Source organism: Cyprinus carpio, chromosome B25, assembly GCF_018340385.1.
Source record: "Cyprinus carpio isolate SPL01 chromosome B25, ASM1834038v1, whole genome shotgun sequence".
In the NCBI taxonomy this organism is placed as follows: domain Eukaryota; kingdom Metazoa; phylum Chordata; class Actinopteri; order Cypriniformes; family Cyprinidae; genus Cyprinus; species Cyprinus carpio.
In genome coordinates this window covers 16,625,801-16,647,908 of record NC_056621.1, presented here as the reverse complement: position 1 = coordinate 16,647,908, position 22,108 = coordinate 16,625,801, and the positions used below count along the sequence as shown (strand labels likewise).

General features: G+C 35.7%; 1 protein-coding gene across 16 annotated transcripts; it reads right to left on the bottom strand.

Moving 5' to 3' along the window:
* On the bottom strand, positions 1 to 21,420 carry LOC109078612 (tropomyosin alpha-1 chain-like). Of its 16 annotated transcripts, none has more exons than XM_042753177.1 (10): positions 21,109 to 21,420; positions 20,182 to 20,307; position 18,131; positions 14,106 to 14,238; positions 11,589 to 11,706; positions 10,874 to 10,944; positions 10,015 to 10,090; positions 8,059 to 8,121; positions 7,808 to 7,877; positions 1 to 757 (listed from the first exon to the last, which is right to left on the bottom strand). In XM_042753177.1, exons 1-10 carry the CDS (start codon positions 21,220 to 21,222, stop codon positions 675 to 677), a joined length of 855 nt encoding a protein of 284 aa, XP_042609111.1. In that variant the 5' UTR covers positions 21,223 to 21,420; the 3' UTR covers positions 1 to 674. The 16 variants fall into 16 exon arrangements, with proteins under 16 accessions (XP_042609111.1, XP_042609108.1, XP_018949401.1 ...); XM_042753174.1 differs by lacking the exons at positions 10,015 to 10,090; position 18,131 and adding exons at positions 9,495 to 9,570; positions 19,915 to 20,044 and having other exon boundaries at positions 21,109 to 21,411; XM_042753171.1 differs by lacking the exons at positions 1 to 757; positions 10,015 to 10,090; position 18,131 and adding exons at positions 3,571 to 3,806; positions 5,505 to 5,583; positions 9,495 to 9,570 and having other exon boundaries at positions 14,106 to 14,239; positions 21,109 to 21,399.
* Positions 21,421 to 22,108: the final 688 nt, after the last annotated feature.

The following is a 22,108-nucleotide window of genomic DNA, read 5'->3' as shown; positions in this document are numbered from 1 at the left end:
AAATGTCAAACGGAGTGGTTTTATTTATATTTTTTAGCTTTGTACATTTTTATATGACATTTAATACACCTACAGTACATTTAAAACGAGTAAAATGAACGAGGCACAACCAAATATGAGTTAATCATTTTTCAAACAGGGTTTTCGGCAGAAGTGAACTCCGCAAATAAACGTTGCCTGACATCTTGCAGCAAAACGGGAGGGAAATCAAAAATAAATAAAAGTTGGAGTGTAAATAAGTCCCTTTAGGGCTAAATATTGGCACAAAGAACGATATCCAAATTGAAAAAGTGTATATATTCAATCATAAATTCTATAAGCTACACACTGATAGACATCCGCCTTCACAGTAGCACCAGTATACACAGGACAACCTAATCCCATGTACACAATAAAATAAAATAAACGCTCAATTTCAATTAAACTTGGCTTCAGACTCGACGTGTCCACTAGAACCGTTATGTGCATATATTGAATTAAGTGCAATTGTTGCTAACTTTGTGCACAACCAGAATAAAAACAAACATGTACCACAATATTACATAAAATAAAATACAAGGTAAACTAAAGCTTTTGTAACAAATGGCACATGTTCTTCAGTCTGATTACTGTCAGGACGGGGGGAAAAAAAAAGGTACAAAATGCAGACATCGTCATGATTACGTGAGCAGGATTCACATGTTATTCAGCTCCAATAGAGTCTGTTCCAACATCTGGTTCATATCGAGGTTCTCTTCTTTAGCATGTGAGAGTTTCTCTGTTAGAACATCAAGTGAAAGACACGTTAATATCAGTGCAAAGCATGTAGGGAATAACATGCAGTGGATGCCTTGAGCATTGAACATACATGGTTCACACACTCAGTTCATGCTTTCATATTTATATCCATAACTGAGATACACTTTAGTGATATACATGTGTTAATATATAAATGCATGACGGACACAGTAAAAGAGTGCTGACTCTTGCATAGAGCAAAAGGCATTAGATGACATCCTGATTAAAGTGCTAGCCATCCATTAACCACACGCTGCCTTCAAGATCTGGGACGAGTTCGGAAATTGCAATTTATTGATTTTGGTTTGCAATGAAATAGATGCATTGGTCAATTTCTCTTTTACTGGACAGGGTGTTTTTTCTCTTGTCATTTCCCGACATAATTCTGAGCAAAGGATAACTTAGAATTTAAATAATGTATATTAATAAAAATACCATTCAATACTATTAAATATAAAGTATGAACAAAGTCGGGACTTTTTTTTTTTTCCTTGACAATTTAGAGCACAGGAAAGGTGATTTATATAATATATATTTATATAAGTGCTGTCAAATGATTAATCACATCCAAAATAAGTTTTTGTTTACATAATGTGTATACTGTGTATATTTATTATGTATATATAAATACACGCATGTATATATTTTAGAAAAATGTTACGTTTATATATGATATAATTTATATGAATACAAATATATACATGTAAATACAAGTAAATGTTTTCCAAATATATGCTGTATGCGTGTCTCTTTATATATACTTAATATACACAGTACACAAAATTATATTATGTAAACGAAAACTTCTTTTGTATGTGATTAATCCCGATTAATCGATTGACAGCACTAATATAAATAAATAAAAAAGTTTTTTTTTTTTAAACAAATGTAATATTAAACTAAATAGAATTTTAAATAATGAAATTTTCAATAGTGCACAAAATGCAACACACAAACAATTAGTTATTTTGTGGTAAATCTCAACTCGTTATTATCTTTCCAGCATGACTTGAAAGCAGCAAAAGTGTAACTTTGTTACAACAACATGTTCCTTGAACTTTCATTCATAAAGCATTCATTTTAGACACCATTTGGTGATGAGAACCAAACAAGTCCACACTAGTTTTAGTCCTCATCCAAGGCCATTCTCAGCTCGTTAGAGAGAAGGCGGTTTTTCTCGAGTTGCTGGTAGAGATGGTCTACAGGAGCGGCAGCAGATTAAGACAAGAGAGAAACACAGAAAGAACAGAGTGAAGAAGAAATGAGAACAGCTGCAGGTTAGTAGCATTTCACTCAGACTCAAACCAACCTGGAGCAGGTGATTCAGATGATCAGACAGAAGGACACCGAGCGCTCAGATACTCACTAGCAGAGCTAACAATAAGTGTACAGTGTGGTGTGTGCGGCTGATAGACAACAGACCAAGCTGTCGCAAAAATGGGAAAATTACTTGACAGTCTTAGAAATGTTGAACAAATCATTAATCTAAGGAACTGCCATTGCATATGTACTGTATGCAAACCTTTTCACTTACATTATACCTATATGACAGAACTTAAGCTATTAGAAAAAACTAGAGCTTGAAATTTTATGTAAATTAAAAAGGAATTTATGTAAATTACTTTATACATTATAATTAGTAATTTATAATTTATATATATATATATATATATATATATATATATATATATATATACACACACACACACACACACTGTATATGTATAAAAATTAAGTTTTTGATATATATATATATATATATATATATATATATATATATATCAAAACTTAATTTTTGATTAGTTGATTTGATTTAGATTTTTTGCATCCTCAGATTTTCAAATAGTATCCTAACAAACCATACATCAATGGAAAGCTTATTATTTTATTTTTTTCACGCCACAAAGAAAGCAGAAGAAAAACCCTTATTGTAGATCCCTAACTAGCATAGGAATGACATTCGTGTACTTGGATTTGAATTCTAATGCCTTCGTAGAATATGTAAATGAAGATCAGCTGACTTTGAGAAAACACAAATAGTCGACAACACATGCATATGAAGTTTAAATACTCCAAGCACTTAAAATAAAATAAACCCGTTTAATATCAAATTTATATTTAAACTTTTTTACATTATTTTCTAGATAACTATTGCAACACTGTTCTCTTACAGTAAAAAGTGGGGAATTTGTTTTAAAACACCATTATAGCAACAATTTACTCAGATTATGTAATAATAGCAGGATCTGGAGACTTTTATACTTTCTAAAGAAACTGTTGCTAGGGTGCTCTATCTATTAAACATAACATCCTCACATATATGGCTCAGATCCGCTCTCGTAATGCAAGTCTATGAGATCTCTCCTCAACACGCAGTACAATTTGACAAAGGATTCATTTTCAGTGGACTTGAATACTTATTTCATATTATGTCAGTGGTTTGTTTAAAACCACAACCCTAACTATTAGTGATACTAGCTATTCTCAAACAGAGAGAATGTTTAATCACCACAGGAAGAACATTTACTACTAGCATAGCTGATAAAAGACAGGTAATCATGCGGTTTAATGAAGAGACGTTAGAACAGAATTGACCGTCATCTACTTCCCTGAGAAAACCTGATTAAAAAGCCACAGAAATTTGAATAGTAGGAGAGGATGAATTTGCCTAACATGTAAATACAGGGAAGCCAACATGCAGCGCTTTAGGAACGTTCTCCACATGAAAAGATCGCCTTTATTAAACACTTAATGAACAAGAGCTCATACAATAACCATAGAAGAAGAAACCCATGACTTCTACCAGTGCTTCTGACTTTATTAGAGCCACAGCAATTAAAGCACACAGAAATGAAAACAAAAAATGAGACCTTTACATAGTTTTACATAAAGCAGAAAGAATTAAAGGTTCTGTACAAGAAGAGATGGAGAACAAAACACAATGTAGAGGGATGAGAGGAAAAGAAAGGCTGGAAAGAGCAGAGTGAAGTCGTTCAGCCGGCGGGCAGCATCTTTGATGAACAATTTATCTGCGCGGGGGGGAAAAAGTAAGAAAAAAGGTGATGGAAGGGACAGAGAAAGCCATCAAACACAAGAAGAGGGAAGAAACCACCACATACAGGAGCCACGATGCTGCTTATTCATTATAAAGAGTCTCCATGAATCTCTGAGATCAAAGCTAATGCTGAGGGGAGCCAAACAACCACACGGCTGACTTACCAAGCAGCTCACGCTCCTAAACAACTACTACAGATGAGACAACATCATACGTGATCAGAAAACATCTCTACACGGCAGGCTTTGGGCCTGTCTTCTGAACAGAAGAAGACCTTGTTAGTAGATGAATTTCCACCAGAGAAGAAACACCACACACAGGAAGTCACTGAGCAAGAAACGCTTCCCACTGTAAAACCGTGGTGCATTTCTGACATGCTTTGAGGTTAAGAGCTGCCACTAGGGCTGGGTGATATAGTCAATCTTTCTATATTATTGTGCTTGTGTTTTAAGATGAACCAGTATCCTAAATACTGTGAACATTTCTAAAGATAGTTAACTGACTAAATCCCTGTATGTTAATTTACACTTTACCATTTAAGTTTGGGGTTGGTAAGATTTTAGTGTTTTTGAAATTCCAATGTTCACCGAGGCTGCATTTATTTGATAAAAAATAGAGAAAAATCGTGAAATATTACAATTTAAAATAACTTATTATATATATGGTCCTTTACACAGAACAGTAAAATTGTCATTTATAAAGTTCTTCACTGTCAATTCTAAATTTAATGCATCCTTGCTGAAGAAAAATATTAGTAATGTTTAATAATTTAAGATGCATTTATTTTATTTATTTATTAATTTACATTATTTTATAACTCTTGAATGGATGTGTGCATGCATTATATATATATATATATATATATATATATATATATATATATATATATATATATATATATATATATATATATATATATATATATATATATATATATATATATATATATATATATATATATATATATATATATATTACATTATATATAAAACATACACACATACAAACATACATATGAAGAAACGATTCAATATGCATGCCATCTTAATATATATATATAAAAATTAAATATTCTGAGCAATTCTTTAGAGGAAAAAAATGTCTTTTCACATTTTTCAAAAAAGTTTTAAACATTTTTTTTTCAAACATTACAATAATTTAATGTTTTTATATATATATATATATATATATATATATATATATATATATATATATATAATTTACAAATATATATATTTTAATTTTACATTTATATAACAAAATATAAATAAACTTCTAAAGCTATATCACCCAGCCCTAGTACTGACCAGCAAAAATTTAACCAAACAATTAAAAGTTAAGAGTTTTGTTTTCTCACAATATTATTTCAAATTAAGTAATACAATAGTTATGAATTTAAAATCACAAAACTCCTTTACACTGACTCTACAAGCCATGGCCTTAACATTAACACCCATAGACAAATTTGCAATAAGCAAATAGTTCAAATACCTCAAATAACAGTACAAGAACCATAAGCCTTGTAGAGTTACAGAGATAGTGATTTAAACAGAAGAATGAGTCATATAGTGTGTGAACTGAAGATACAAGACCTTATTTAGAGCGGGTGAGAGGGGGATTATGGGTAATGGGGGAGGGGCACAGGCACAGGCAGAGACAGCAGATGAATTACATTGAAGTCATGTCGTTGAGAGCGTGGTCCAGCTCCTCGCTGATGGCTTTGTACTTGAGTTTCTGGGAATATAACTCATCTATCGGGATTCGGGATGGTGTGTTTGATGGAGGGGAGGCAGAGGAGGGTGGAGAGGAAGAGGTGGAGGGAAGGGATAAAAACAGGTGCAGGAGTGAAGCATCCAATCCAGTGGCAAGATGAGCCCCGGTGAACCGAGTGACAGACAGCGAGAGAGTGACGTGAAGACAGAGAGAGAGAGAGAGAGAAAGAGTGGAGGGAAAACAGAAAATAAAGTTAAGGAGGAATGGAAAGGAACTGAAACACAAGGCAAAGACCATGACAAATTCGTCAGAGTCACCGTGAAACACCAAACAGGGTCGCTCACAGGTCACTTAACGAGATGTTAAATGAATTCTGTCATTATTTATTCACTCATGTCATTTAAAACCTGTAGGACTTGAATTCTTCAGTGGAAAGGAACGTCAGCAAAATGCCCAGAATGCTCTTTTCCCAGCTGTTGAAGCTTTTAAATCTCATTTAACTCATTATGGCTTTTCTAGATGTGTCACTGGTTTCTGGGTTTCTAGTCATTAGTCAAACGGTCATGTTTTGTATATTTTGTATACTTTTTTTATATAGTGCAAAAGTCATTAGCTATGTTTCCATCCACCTATTAAAAAACTAAAAAAAATTAAAACAAAACTTATCCGCTCAACTAAGTAATCCGGTAAGAAAACATGCACGTAAAATATGATGGGAACAATTTAACCGAACAAATACCTTAATGCGCATCAAAAAAGATGTGAGTTTGCGATGGGACAGCATACCTGGACCAACCAATGGACTGATCTCATTGCTCAAGCATTTTAGAACGACAATACTATCATTTCGGATGCTGTGCAAAGTTTCGTCAAAGTGCTTCGTTATAATTAACTGCGAAATTATAAGCACTGTGTTCCCAAACTTGCTCAAGCATTTTAGAACGACAATACTATCATTTTTATAAACAGTGTCTCTCCTAATTCCCATTCTTTGTGATATTTAGTGCAAGCAGGCTGACCATTTTGTATTCTTCAACTCACTGATGGCAGTGCTCAAATGTTTTTATTTTATGCGACATTTCAAATTTAATTAATAAATTTGGAAGCAAACACAAGCTACTGACTATTTCACAGGTACTTTCTGTATTTATTTTAATCAAAACCCTTTAAACATAATTTTTTTTTTTTAATAATCGTTCACAAATTATTTACAATTTCAAAAATACAGAAAAACTGTATTTCGAAAAATCGTGACATTATTACAATTTAAAATAACTGTTTTCTATTTGAATACATTTTAAAATGTAATTTATTCTTGTAATGCAAAGCTGGATTTTCAGCATCATTACTCCAGTCTTCAGTGTCACATGATCCTTCAGAAATCACCCTAAACTGATTTGCTGTGCAAAAACATTATCAACTTAGTTGCTTATTTTTCCTGGAACCCATAATGCATTTTTTTTCAGGATTCTTTAATGAATAAAAACAGCATTTATGTAAAACAGAAATCTTTTGTACCAAATGTCAGTACTTTTGAGTAACTTTTGATTAATTTAATGCATCCTCTCCGAATAAAATGTATTTTAATAATTCCTTAATGGTGCATTCATTGTCATTTTAGCACTCATTTTCAGTTCCTATTATGGGAAAGGAGCACTCAGGGTATTCATGTGTGAACTATCTTTGTTCATGTTCCACAGAAATAAATGAAATAAAACAGGTTCGACATGAACGCAAATAAATAACAGTTTTCATTTTTGGATAAACTATCCCTGTTAAGGTTCTTACTGATGCCTCTCTGTGATGTTTATTATCACAGATACATTAAAGTGCAAACACGGTTATGAAAATGAACTTAGGCTTGTGTAAATCCAAATATGAGCAGAACAGGAGAAGACTATTTAACAGCAGCTCATAAAAGCCTAATCAAGTTTAAATGCTGCGTGTAATTGGACCTCAGTAAAACGAGTGTCATCTTACAAAACAATGTGAAGTCTGTGTGTGTGGATCTGCACAATGACTGGTCTCTCGGAGAGAGGTGATGCTTAATTGTGCGACTGAACCGATAAGGAAGCTGAAAGAAGGCCAGTAGGGCAGAAGGTTTGAGGAACAGAATGACAGTAGAGAAAAAAAAAAAAGGCTGAAAGCTATATGACCGGAAGCGAAAGGAGTAGTCGCTCTGAATACTTCACAATCACACATATGAATGAAAATTTGACATGGGCTGAAATGACTGAAATGATGAATGAATGAAAGTCGTACCTTCAAGGTCATCAATGGACTTCTCCAGCTTGGCGACTGACCTCTCAGAGAATTCGGCACGGGTCTCGGCCTGCAGCAGAAAAAAAATCATTGAGACTGCTGGGACAGTCATTTGTAGCTAATAAACTATTTAAATGCCCAGAACTGGTGGGGGAAAAAAATCTAGTCAGATAAGTTATTATTGTGTGTGATATATACACCATAACAATGATCTAAACTATTCATGATGATGATGATAATGATGTTCATACCTCCTTTAGTTTGTCAGTGAGGACCTTGATCTCCTCCTCGTATTTGTCTTCTTTCTGGGAGTACTGAAGACATCATAAGAGGGACAGACGTCAAAACACAAACCAGCACATGAGCCTTTAACACTACATTAGCACTCCGCTCAATAACACTCTTAGGCTTTGTTACTGCACATAAACAGAATTGTTTTTCTACAATTCTCATATCTAGGACTGACCACTTGCACTGTCATTTTGTAAACGATAACATCATCATGGGCAGTGCAGTCAATATTCAATAATATCTACTTCAGATGCCGTAGAAGCGGCTTAAGCACCATCAAAAAGTTTAAGAGTAATTGCCACTGTAGAAATATACACAGTATATATATTTTTATACACACACAAAATGTTGTTAAACCATAACACATACAAATGATATAAGTACACACACAAATATTTACACAAAGACATATACACACACACACACACACACACACACACACATATATATACACATATATATACACACACCCTTAGTTCTTAATACAGTGTGTGGTTACCTGGATGACCTGTGACTTTTTGTTTTGAGAGATCTTACTCAAGGCAGTGCTAAATAAAAAATACCATGCATTTTGTATGATTTCTCTTAATTTGTTAACATTATTCACATTTTCACACAGAGATATATACATGTTCAGACTGTGTAATCCATAGATAAAAACTGCTGACATGTAAATTACCAAAGATGTGGGACTATCTTCACAGACGAAAATGTGTTAGTTTGTGTCTTTAATATGTACTAGGGTTGTCAAATCGATTAAAATCGCATCCAAAATATAATTTTGTTTACAAGAGGAGTATGTACTGCACACATTTATACACAGACAGATATATTTAAGAAATATTTTTTATTAAGTATATTTATATTCATAAATAAAATAAATAATGTATTCTATATATTTCTTAAATATATACGCATGCGCATATTTATATATAAATATCTACACAGAACACACACATTATGTAAACAAACTTTCATTTCGGATGTGATTAATCTCGATTAACCGATTTGACAGTACTAGCAACTCAATATTAAAGGTTTTTAAAATATGGTAACTTTTTAATGTCATGTAAGCTGATGTTGATCAAAATCATCTGCTAAAGTCTATTGCAGATACAGATATTCATACATGTGTATAACTACGGATGCAGAAACACAGTTAACTTGCCCTTGAGTGTTCACAGACTGACTTTATTCTTTAATAAGATTATAATGGTCATCCAGAAAGCTTCCCCAGAATAACAATCAAGTAAAAAAAAAAGCAAGTAAGCACACAATTCAACCCCTCATTGAAATATACAGACAAAGATGGTTTGTTAAACACAGAAACACTGGTAATCCCGGTCTGTTGAGGAGGAGGGGTGCGCCTGGGAGAGCAGCAGCAGAGCACACCTACCTTCTCAGCCTGGGCTTCCAGGGACTTCAGGTTGTTGGTCACAGTTTTCAACTCTTCCTCAAGCTCAGCGCATTTGCTGGTGTTTTACACACAGAACACAGGAGGAGGAACAAGAGGAGGAAAGGTACATTGAAACGAGGAGAACCAGAAGCAGGTTGGAACAGAGGGACATCAGGGAACCGGAAGAGAGAAAAGAGGAACAAAAGAAACAAAACCCCAAAATCAATCAAAACAGGGATGGTGGACAAGGGGAGCTCGAAGTCCCCTTAACACAGCAGGAATGTGCCATGATGATGAATCGAAGTCTACATAACTGCTGCATGCAAGTTGTTAGGAGTTGCACCGTATGAGAAGAAATCAAGTTGCAGCATTCCTGCCAAGTTAGAAGGGCGTGAAACAAACAAACAAAAAGATGGACCAAATAAAGCTCCACGGGTAGCAAGCAGGGGAAACCGTGGTTTTGCCTCTTACAGAGTACACAAGGTTAGATGTATGTGACCTAATGACTGGCGCGCAGTACCTGTTCTTCTGATGCCTTTAATGACTTATAGGTTTGGTCCAACACTTGAAGCTCATCCTGTAATCTTCGAAGGCGTCTGTTAGTGTGTGCAGAGGGAAGGCCATTCCAAACACGGGCCACATGCAAGTTAACAGTGCATGCAAAAATCAAAAAAACGTAAGACAACCAAAACAAGAAACAGGAATGTGAAGCAGGTATTAGCCATTAGCAATATGGTAGTACAATTCTTAGGGGATGTACACACGGGACGCATTGTTGTGTTACATCTAAGCTACTGTTGGTATGTGCATCAACTGCAAACTTAAGATTTAGAATCGGAAGTAGAAGGTCATCCAAGTATTTTCTGTACTATTTGTGCGCAGACATACAACTTATTGATCTACTGTTTTTTCGCACATACTAGATAGCACAGAAGTGGGGATATTTGTATACAGGCATAGATCACAACACCTGAGTATGCCATTCAGAGACAATTCATGTCAAGTTAAAAATACATCAGTTTTAAATCAATGGACCAATCATGAAAAGTTGGAGGCGGGACAAGCAGAGCACACGGAGTGCTGACTAAAGTAACATTTATATCAGAAGAGGCTCTTATACTGGTTAAAAAGGACTGTATGACAGAAACCAATGTTAAAAAAAGCAACAATCAGTTACAGAGAAGCTCTAGTTAGTAATACATTTTGCATTCATTGGCCTCAGAAAGTAAAAGGCTAGTTAGTGTTTCATGTATTCTGTGTGTATGCCTCCTGACACAGAATCTGTAAGGGTGTGTGAGTGTGTGAAGAGAGTGAGGCACATGCATGAATATGAATGTGTGTATGTGCAGACATGCAGAGGCTGAAGGAAAGTCCCGTACCTCTCATTCAGCTCAGCGCGCTCCTCTGTGCGCTCCAGCTCAGCCTCAACGATCACCAGCTTACGGGCCACCTGCACACACACACAGGCCAGATCATGGGACAGTTACATACTTGTACTTATAGCCAATTTAAAAGGGGGGAAAATACTTTCTACACATTAAACGAGACAAAATGAAAACATAAAAAGAAACGAGACAAAAAGTGAAGAGACAAAACATGCAAACAAAAACAAAGCACAAAAAAGACAAAATAAACATACAAAACAAACAAAAACAAAAGCAAAGCAATAAACCACCTGAAAACAAACAAAACAAAACAAGAAAACAAAAAAGTTCAAAACAAAATCACAAAGAAACAAAACCATGAAACATGAACAAACAAAAGGCAATACAACAAAAATCCAAAACTAAAAATCAAACAAAAACCAAGACAAAAACAAGACAAAATACAAGGAAAAAGAACACAAAACAAGCCAAGACAAACAAAACAAAAACCACAAAGCTATATCTGATCAGACTGCAAAATACAGCAAATCTTTTTTTATGCTTATGCTGAACTGCAAGCATCTGCTTGCTACTTTATTTTTTTTTATGCTTATTTTTAAGCTTATGCTTGTTCTCACTCATATTGTTGATGGCACTTTAATTGTGAAAGGTCATACTAGGCAGAAACAAGGTCATGTGACTAGGCAGTTTGGTGGCTGAGGAAACCTGCCTCCTCGTATTTGCGGTCGGCCTCCTCAGCAATGTGTTTGGCCTCCTTGAGCTGGATCTCCTGGATCTCCATCTTCTCTTCATCCTTCAGAGCTCTGTTCTCAATGACCTTCATGCCTCTGGAAGGAGAAAGCAAGAAATGGATTGAAAGAGAACAAAATCTCTCTATAGCATCACTATGACTCAATTTGGATCAATAACTTGCTAAAAAAAAAATTACATTTAAAGCCACTAACTTGTCTGCAGCTAAGCTCTGGGATCAAGACACACTTTTAGCTTCTAAACCCATGTTTTCTTGGATTATCACAAGTCACTGTCAGAACGGATGAATGGGAGGGAAAAAGCACCTAAGAGCTAGACCAGGTCTCGGTACAGAGTGGTTCTATGCAGGCGCGCTGGGCTGGAGACAGAGGGACTCTGTGTGTGCAAACAAAGGAAGGGAAACGCAGCCTAGTGCCTCTACAAATTGCCGTTTATTCAGGAACCCAATGGCTCTACGCAAACAGCTCACGTCAGTTGTTTAGGCCAAAAACAGCATCACACAACTACAACCGACTGCATGCCCTTGATTTTTCTGCTATGTGCAGAGGCATTTGCAGGTTATTTTTAAAAATTAAAAAAAAAAAAAAAAAAAAAGGCTTGTTGGTGAAAAGTGAAAAACAAAATGAAATGAAAAATGAAAACACTATACATTTTTGAATGTTTTATAAGTCTTTATGTATTAAAATAATGCTTTAATTTATTTTATAGCATTATGAATAGTAAAAATGAGCTTATTTTGTTGTTAAAATAAAAATAAAATTGTAAAAAAAAAAACTATATTTGAAAAGCAATAATAATAATAATAATAATAATAATAATAATAATAATAATAATAATAATACTACTATTACTTGCCTAAACAACTATGATTATGAACTACTGATGTAGGGTCGCGGTGCTGGTGATTAGTAAATTACATGGACTTCCCTCAGCGCACACAAACAGTCTTTATGCAGGGCACCAGATGTGCGGTGCAGGCTAGGAAGTGGCAGCATGTTGTCATTTCAATAGCAACACATCGGCCGAGCTGCACAGAGTAAGCACAGTTACTGCGAGAGGGGGAGGAACCTGCTCAGCTGACTCATTTGGACATTTCAGAGAATTAAATAAGTACTGAAAGGTCCTTCATTTGATTTTTTTCTATTTGTTTCTAACTTGGCTGCACAAGATAAGATTAATTGAACTGTCGGTGCCAATAGCCTCATGGGCAGCACAGTTGCGCTTCAGCGTCCTGAGGTTCACAGAGCTTTCTCAAAACCACGCCCCGCTCCCTCTCTTCACTTCCGGTCTACAATACCGTCCTATCCTAACAAAAGGCAAAAACGCCAAAAATAAATCTTTAATCAAAAACAAAACAAAAAAGAAACATTACAACTAAAATTGTAAATAATTTTAGTCTCACACATAAATCAGTAATGTTTAGTTGTGATTTTGATTCATCCCAGTGTCTCAAATAATTTAAATCATTCAAAAAAAAGATTTATTCAATATGTGAATATGTCAGTGAATCAATACGTAAGTGAATCATTCTGTCAGACAATTCATTTGAGAGCGAGATATTACCTTCATTTAGTTCAGTTATTTTACAAACAAGATATTCACGTTTATTCCGTTCATAAGTGAGATGCAGTGTCTAATCGATTCATTTTGTTTTGCTCAAAAGCGAAATACTGCATTGCATTCATTTGGTTTCTTACTGTTCATTCATTTAATTTACAAGCAAGATACTGTGTTTAATCAGTTTGCACAATAGAGATACCATTTGGTTCATTCACAAACAAGATTTTCAAGATTTGGTTTGTTCATAAATAATACAGCATTAATTCAATTTTGTTCATAAGCGAGACTCTGTCTTTATTCAGTTCGCTCACAAAGAATTTGCAAGTTCATTCGATTTGGATCATTCACAAATAAGATAGTTCGTTCAGTTTAGTTTAGTCAGTTTGTTCACAAAGAAGATTCTGCGATATTGCATTCATTCGTTTGTTCACAAACAAAATACTGTGTTTATTCAGTTCGCTCACAAGCAAGATGTTTTAAGTTATGATTATTTCACTACATACGAGTTCTGTTGAGAAACCATGTTCATTTGGTTTGTTCGCAAATGAGATTCTGCGTTTATTCAGTTTGCGCACAAGATGTTGAGTGCAGCCGATTCATTCAATAAAGAGCATATTTGTTCAGTAGATCCAACCAATTAAATAGCCCTCAGCTCACACTTAAAATGTCAGTCTTTGAAGACACTAAAAAAAAACGTCGTAAAAGAGAGTGTGAATGCTGAAAGAGGAGAATGTGTGTTTTTCTCTCAAAATTTTAGTGTTGTTGTTGTGCAGAGATATAATTTTTGTTATATATACAGTTTTGTAGAGGGTTTTGTGTGTACTTTCTACCGCATTTCATTTCACTACACAGTTGTTTAGACTGTACCACACCATTCTTTGTAATTGTAAAGTGAATGTCCGTGTTCTGTACTAACCTCTCGCTCTCATCGGCAGCCTTCTCGGCCTCCTCCAGCTTCTGCAGGGCAGTGGCCAAACGCTCCTGTGCGCGATCCAACTCCTCCTCAACCAGCTGGATACGTCTGTTCAGGGAAGCTACATCACCCTCAGCTTGAAGAGCACAGAGGAACTGGTATAAAAGCTCAAGACCAGATGTTCACACACAATTCACACAGACAGTGTCACCTACACCACACAAATGCTGACGGCTCCCATTCAGAGTAAAGACCTTGTTAGGCTTGTATTTTTAACCAGGTTTTGGCGACGGTGTAATTTGGTTATAAACGGCAGTACTAACTAACTTCCATTAAGATCTACTGAGTCGGAGTGATTTCTTCTGCTGTGGTCGCACACATCACATAGCACATAATGACAGCAACGCTAACGGATGAGACAGGACTAGGCCATCGGATCATTACCGAGCCTCTGGGACAACATTAACAGGCGTTGAGAGGGAGTCCCAGTGGACCTACACGGATTACACTGTCAAAGGGCAAACACACATGACCAGTGGAGAACTACAGGCGGCTCCTGCTACCTGACAAACACACAAGCTGGATCATTTCAAAAATACTTTTGCTGACTGCAGGGAAACTCAATGCTGCTTTATGAAGCTTGGGCTTTGATGAAGACAAATTTTGTTGTAGAAGTCATACAGCAGTAACTGTGGGCTCCTGGCGGACTGTGAACCAGAAATGGGTCACAGTTCTGTTCTCACAATGCTAAATGCAATTAATACAATGCAGCTAACTACATCATTCATGCATTGAAAAGCACTGTTGGGGATAATGCATTACAAGTAATGCGAGTTATACAATCGGATTACTTTTCAAATCCGCGTTACTTTAATTTACAAAAAGATCTCAGTTACTTTTTCAAAAAGTATAATTTACAGCCTTAAATGAGTGATAATTATTTTAATACACATATGAACATATTTTTCCGAAAATAAAAAATACCATTGTTGCGAAAACTTAAATCGGTGCGTCAAATTTTATTATTACATTCAGAAATAATGCAAAATACCAATCAATAAAATGAAACGTTTACAAACATTATAAACTATTTTAGTTCTTTACTCTACAAAAATTCATTTATATTTGATGATATTCAGAAGAGGAATGAAAGTACTGTATAAAATTTTTTTTGTGAAATTCAATAAAAAAAATTTTTACTGTAGTGTGTAGGATATACAATATACAAATAAACCTAGGGCTCATATACTCTTGTTCGCCACAAATTCAGATGTGCACTTGTACATTTCTTGCGTGCTTGCCATTAGTTGCATTAGAAGTCGCTAAGGAATGTAAATCGCTCAAATGATTAAAAATACAGTTACTGAAATATACCTAAATGAATCAGAACCAAACAGATTCTGAACTGAATTCAATTTAATCTGAACATCTACAGTGAAAGCCAGCCCTAATCAAACTCATCTGCCACATTAATTTTGTTCAACTTTTGATAGTTTAGACAATGTTAAGCCACCACTTTACATCCAATGTATAATCTGGCCTGTAAGACTGGCTTTTAACATATGCTTAATTAATTGACTTATATATTCCTAAGTATTTTAAATATGTAATAGTGTTACACCACCAAAATATAAGTGCATATTTATGTTTTTATAGCATGCATAACAAATAACCTCTGCTTAAGTCCCAGTCCAGCGATAAGCAAAGGCCTTCCATTAAAGGGAACTACCTGGGGCAAAGTGCATGTTATATTGTCAGCTGAGATATGAAAAACTAGAAAGCAACACAGATAACCTTGACAGACAGCATTGAACTCCTACATTTCCTTAAAGGGCCAAGAGTCTCAAGCATGCTTGTTTAGAAAAGACTAAGACTAATTATTAATACCATGCTTCTATAGCAAACTAGAGCCATCGCTGTTTATTTCAGCATGACTAAGGAGAGTCCTATTGTATGTGATGATGCAGACTGGCCATATAAGGCAAAGAGCTAAAATGCTTCATGAGATGTCAACACACAGCCAGAAGCAGCAGCACCACCTATTCATTACGATAAAACCTCTACAGCAGAGCCTGCATAAACAATTCTGTCCAGGATCACTACTGAACTGCTGTAGGCTATTAGCCTTAAATGATTACACTCAGAGCCTCTGCTCCAACGTAAATTGTCAAACAAGGACCTATTCACAGCAGCACAACTTACTTAACTAACTGGATTATAACCAGACTCTCCAATTACAACTGTCAACAAAAGAACAGATTGAAAACACAGGGATGAGTCTTGCACAGAGCTGTTGTCAGCAGTCTCAAAGTTTGGGGTGAAAACAACATTGTTTAAACGTCCTGTTTCAAAACTTCTTTGTTATTTAAACTAATTTGTTCTTTTGATCGTTTGAATTATTTGAACCGACTCGCTAATTGACATTAAGACATAATTGTCATCACATAGTCCCTAATATCCAGATTCCATTTTTAAATGGGTGTTTTCAAATATAATTTCATGCGTCTTCTAAATTCAGTATGCAGTCATGTTTTAGTTTACATAAAATAATAATGATTCAGTTCAAACTATAGCATGAATTTGCACGTTAAGTAATCAAATTTAGTCCAAAGTGTATTTTTAAATCTCCCAGCTGACAGTTTTTGCCATTTAAAAAAAAAAAAAAAAATGATTAAGACCGATTTTGTATGATTGATATCATTTCAGTTTACATTATCAGTTGGTTGATGGCTTTTTTGGAATCGTTTACGTTCGAACGAAACGATTCCCGCCTATCAATTCGCTTAATCAGTAGTCGGACAGGTTTAATATAGTCAATTAATTATTGTATAGAGCATTCACAGCGTTTCAGTCAAACTCTTGAACTAATCAATCAGACCGATTAGGTGAACCGGTTCAACTGATTCAATTACAAGATTCGACTCAAAAGAACGACTCGTTCGGATATGAATCGGCTATCATAATTCAGCACCTTTAAACTACATTTACACGCGTCAGGTTATAATCACACTGGCAAACATTTAATTCGCGTCTCCTGTTTGTTGCAAATAAGAAAAGGTAAGTTATTAAAAAACGGGTGTGAAAGAAATGTCGCAGTTTAACGGGCTGGTAAACAGTGCGCAGAGGGCGTCTGAGAAATTCCGCTACGTTCATACCGCACATCACCGTGCGCGCTATCGTATCCGTTCCATACGCGACTGTTTAAATGAACTCCGTCACTTTGGAACGCGCGCGACGTGACACTGCAGCGCGGCGCATTTCACATGCACTTGATACTTTGTATCATTCTTACTGCTTCTCTGGCTTTCCTCTCCAGCGCTAATTCCCTCTGCAGTTTCTCCGCTCTCTCTTCAGCACCGTCCGCTTGCTCTTGCAACAGTTTTATTTTCCGTTTCACTGCTTCCAGCGATGTACCCGCCATTCTTATTCTAAATAAGCACTAAAAGCGTCGTCTTTGACCGCGTTTCCTTCAGCTCAGAGACGCTGCTGCCTCTGATCTGTGTGCGCAAGAAGACGCGGAGCAACGTTTCAGATCACACCGGAAGTAACCATGTTTTCATAGGCGAGCCTCAAACGACGTCATTACTGTGATCTGGGGCTTATCTACCAGTCTTTCCATGTCAGACATTTACGAGGTGAACCGCAAGGCATGTTTAGTTTCATGAAAAACACATGTTATCGATTCATTTCAATAGTAGTTTATTTTAAAGTCAGTTGGAGGATGTGCAATATATGTTTGCATCCTGCACCAGCTGCACACCTGGATGCGTTCATCAATAGCCTGATGCTTAATTGACTCTCTAGTGTGCTGGTGCTGAAACTGAGCTGCTAAATATGGAATAGATTCAGTGGGAGGGGGCGCGTTGTTCTGGGCCTCGGATCTAGTTGTTTAGGGGTAGCTGAGACAAGGGGCAGCTGTGGCCTAATGGTTAGAGAATTGGACTTGTAACCAGAAGGTCGCAGGTTCGAGTCTCGGTGCTGGCAGGAGTTGTAGTGTGGAGGGAGTGAATGAACAGCGCTCTCTCCACCCTCAATACCCATGGCTGAATGCCCTTGAGCAAGGCACTGAACCCCCAGTTGCTCCCAGGGGGGGGGGCGCTGGATATAGCTGCCCACTGCTCCGGGTGTGTGTTCACGGTGTGTTCACTTCTCACTGCTGTGTGTTCACTTGGATGGGTTAAATGCAGAGCACCAATTTCGAGTATGGGTTACCATACTTGACAAATGTCACGACTTTCACTTTTTTTCACTTTCACTTTAGTCCTGTTGCGACCTCTATAGGAATAACTACAGCATTGATCAGAGCTAATTTTGCCGTTGCATTTTTTTTTTTTTTTGGACAATTATGTTTTTTTATGTATATAATATAATCATATTAATAAAATAATAGTACATTAATATGATTATATTAATTTATTACTATTAAATTATTAAAATAATATTATATTACTATTATATATTTTAGATTGTATATATATATATATAATATTACATTATTATGATTATATTAATTTATTACTATAACATTATTACAAAAATATTATATTACTATTATATTTAAATAATGTATAATTTATTAACTTAATAATATTATATTACTATTATATATCAGACACACACACACACACACACACATATAACTTTTATTTATAAACATTTGGATTTTGCCATTAAAAAACATATTTTGACAAAATATTATGGCAAATTATGACAAAAATAATTTTATACTTAGAATAATATTAAATTATTGTGATTATATTAATTTATTACTATTAAATTAAATTAATTTATAATAATAAATTATCATTTATATTATAATATATTTTTTATATTTAGAATTAATTTATTTTATTTTATAATTAATATTTTATTACTTAATTACTTATTAAATTTTTATTACATTTATATAATTCAATCAACATTAACCAATAATATAAAAAAAAAAAAAATTGAAATTTAAATGCAACCTATTTGTGCGCCCTTTGTGTAGTTCTGTTGATGTACACGAGGGGGAGGCCAAGTGTGCACTTTTCAAGACATACTACAAAGATTTATCACAAACAAAATTGAGTGAGTGATCACAACAAAACTGAGTGAGAATTAGTTTCTACGTATGTTCTTTTAATTAAATTATTTTTATTTTAAATATCTCTCAATTACTGAATAACCCATGACGAATCAATGAAACCCCAAACGACTCAAAAGATCAAATGAGGCTTAGGCTAGAGGACTATCCTGTATCATGCAAAGCAATGCAAATACTTGTCAAGACTTTGGATCGTCTACACATGTCATTCTCATAATACAATTTAGTCTTAAAAGAATCAATGGCAATAATAAAAGAAAGACTTTCAGTCGCTCAGTCTTTCTCAAGGGCAGAGCCCAAGGAGTGGGTCTGAGTCTTGACCATATAAAGCACTAGGCTAAATATAACAGCCTGCCTGCTCTCTCTCTTCTGTCTTGGAATGCAAGTCTTGTAATTTAAAATCGTGTAGGCCTATTTATGTTTGCATACCTATACTAATACACCATGTTTGGTCAGAAATATGCGGATTGTGTTTATAATACCATGCCATAGGCGACTTTTTGGCCATATAGTTCGCGAGTGACGTCACACACACAGCGCGAGCCCAATACATATGGCATGATGTCACTTTATTTTGACGTCTGAGAAAAAAAAGAGCAACCTGGGTCCGAAAGCATATTCATAACCATCCTCAAACATGAAAACAGACTCTTATCTGTAAATAACAGAGGTGTGGCATGCCAGAAGTGTCAGGAAAAGATGCGTGAGGAAGGCGGTGATAGCTACTCACATCTGCAGCTTTCTTCTCAGCCAGCTCCAGTTTCTCCTGTGCATCTTTAAGAGCCTCAGAATACTTGTCGAGCTCATCCTCAGTGCCCTTCAGCTTCTTCTGCAGTGCTAGGAGGTCATCCTCAAGCTGCGCGTGTTTGAGTGATTGATTGACAGCAGTGGAGAAGGGAAGCAGAGTGCGCGTGTGGTGTGGAGGGCAAAGACACCGACAGAGAAAGAGAAGGGAAGAAAGAAAAGATCAGACAGGAACACTCAGGGAAATACCTTGGTGGCCACCTCCTCGGCGGTCAGGAGCTTCTCCTCGGCGCTCTGGTACTCCTCGAGCACTTTATCACGCTCGTCCTCCGTTACGCGCAACCTCTTTTCCAACTGAATTAGTTCGTCTTCTAACTACACATGCATAAATGACAGTTTTCATAACAGATGAGGGTAACTTTTATTAGAAGTGTTACTAAACATGTCTATTTTAAATCGCCTACTAAATATGCTGTTTAACCCTTGCTTCTGTCTGTGGTCTCGGAGACCCAAAGGCTTATTTAATAGCTCAAAAATATACTTAACATGCATTTTATTTGCATTTGTTTTATTTATTTATTTTCCAGTGTGCTTTGTTGGGATCATACTTCTTAAAAGTTTGTGTAGCCTACTTCATGATACCACAAAGGGTTGAAGCCTCAGTAGTATCTACCAAACGAGTTTTCATTTGGTCAGAAGAATATTGTGAAGGGAAAACACAAGGGTTTATTTTTGAAATTACTTCCGTTTAAGTAGCCTAATCCAAAAGTTAAGCTATAGCCTACTGTCATTATCTTATTCAACCATTTTGAATTTAATAAGCCTGCTAATGATGAAAATATAGTTGAAACACTTAAAAACTAATACAATCGAATAGAAGTTACAGAAATAGGCTATTCGACAGTAAGCTAGTTGATCCTGTATCAAAAGAACATTAAAGGTTAATGAATTAAAGGTATTAAGTTTTATGTGGGTTTCGTTTGGTGTTTGAATAAATGGGAATTGGGAATTAATTGAAATTTAATTTGTTTAATTCTTTAAATTGTTATTTTTGAACTTGTTTGTTTTTATATTTTCTGTCATTATCAGTAATATTAGATTTATCAAGTAGCGCGCGGGTGCGGCGCGTGCGCGTTATGGATAACTTTTTTAAAAGTCCTCATAAAAAGCGCAGACCTGTTTGCTCCTGTCCTCCGCTGCCTTTTTGTCTCCCTCAGCCTGCTCAGCTCTGTCCAAGGCGTTCTCCTTGTCGAGCTTGAGCATCTGCATCTTCTTCTTAATGGCATCCATGGCTGCTTATGGGTTGCTCGGCTGCGGTAGAGAAATGTCCTAAGAGGAGCGAGGGTCAGAAGCGCTTGGGACTGAACGCAGAGCTGGAGTGCGAGCGCCCGCTCCTGTGCGCGCTCTCAAATACGCGCTTTCACGGGAGGGGTGACGGAATTCCTCTGGACATTCAATACTTTTTTGGAAACAGCCGCATTGGGCTGCTTCTCCATGCCCCGTGTCTTTTTTATGGATCTGAGAGGCGATTCGCTGCTGCTCGACATTTGACCGTTTATATGCCTATATAAGGGGTGTGATGGGCAAGGCGAACTCCTCAAGACGTCTTCACACATACTGAGCGCGACAAACGGAGCAGAACGCAGACGGGGGTCTCGAGACGCGTTTTCGACGTGACGCACTGTCATCAAAACGCAACGCTCATGGAATGAGATGCAATCATCTGATTCATTTTATTTTAGGGGTTCAAATGAAATGTTACAAAACAGCTCCTTCTTAAACAAAAATAAAAAAAAAATAAAAAAATCATATATTATATCTTCCTTTGATTTAATCCAGGGAAAGGTGTATATTTGCTCCTGAAGTGATATTATTATTATTTTTTGGAGAGAGAGGCAATATATGAAATATTCAAATAGTATTTGTTTGTATATATATATATATATATATATAGTGCTGTAAATATTAATCACATTCAGAATAAAAGTATTTGTTTACATAATATATGTATGTGTACTGTGTTTATTTAGCCTATTATGCATATATATAAATACACACACATACAGTATATATTTGAAAATATTTATACATACATTTATATATTTATATTATAAAAAGTCTTCCAGTTCTGAGGTTATTCACAGTCATCAGATCATTATTCAGGCGGATACACTGC

What these genes read in the sequence shown, in the direction of transcription:
- LOC109078612 (XM_042753174.1), bottom strand. Translation starts at nt 21,222, where the DNA reads ATGGATGCCATTAAGAAGAAGATGCAGATGCTCAAGCTCGACAAGGAG. An exon ending in GCTGCCGATGAGAGCGAGAG is followed by an intron (nt 11,707 to 14,105) that starts GTTAGTACAGAA and finishes TTCTCCTTCCAG; the next exon opens with AGGCATGAAGGTCATTGAGA. An exon ending in TCACTGACAAACTAAAGGAG is followed by an intron (nt 7,878 to 8,058) that starts GTATGAACATCA and finishes TTTCTGCTGCAG; the next exon opens with GCCGAGACCCGTGCCGAATT.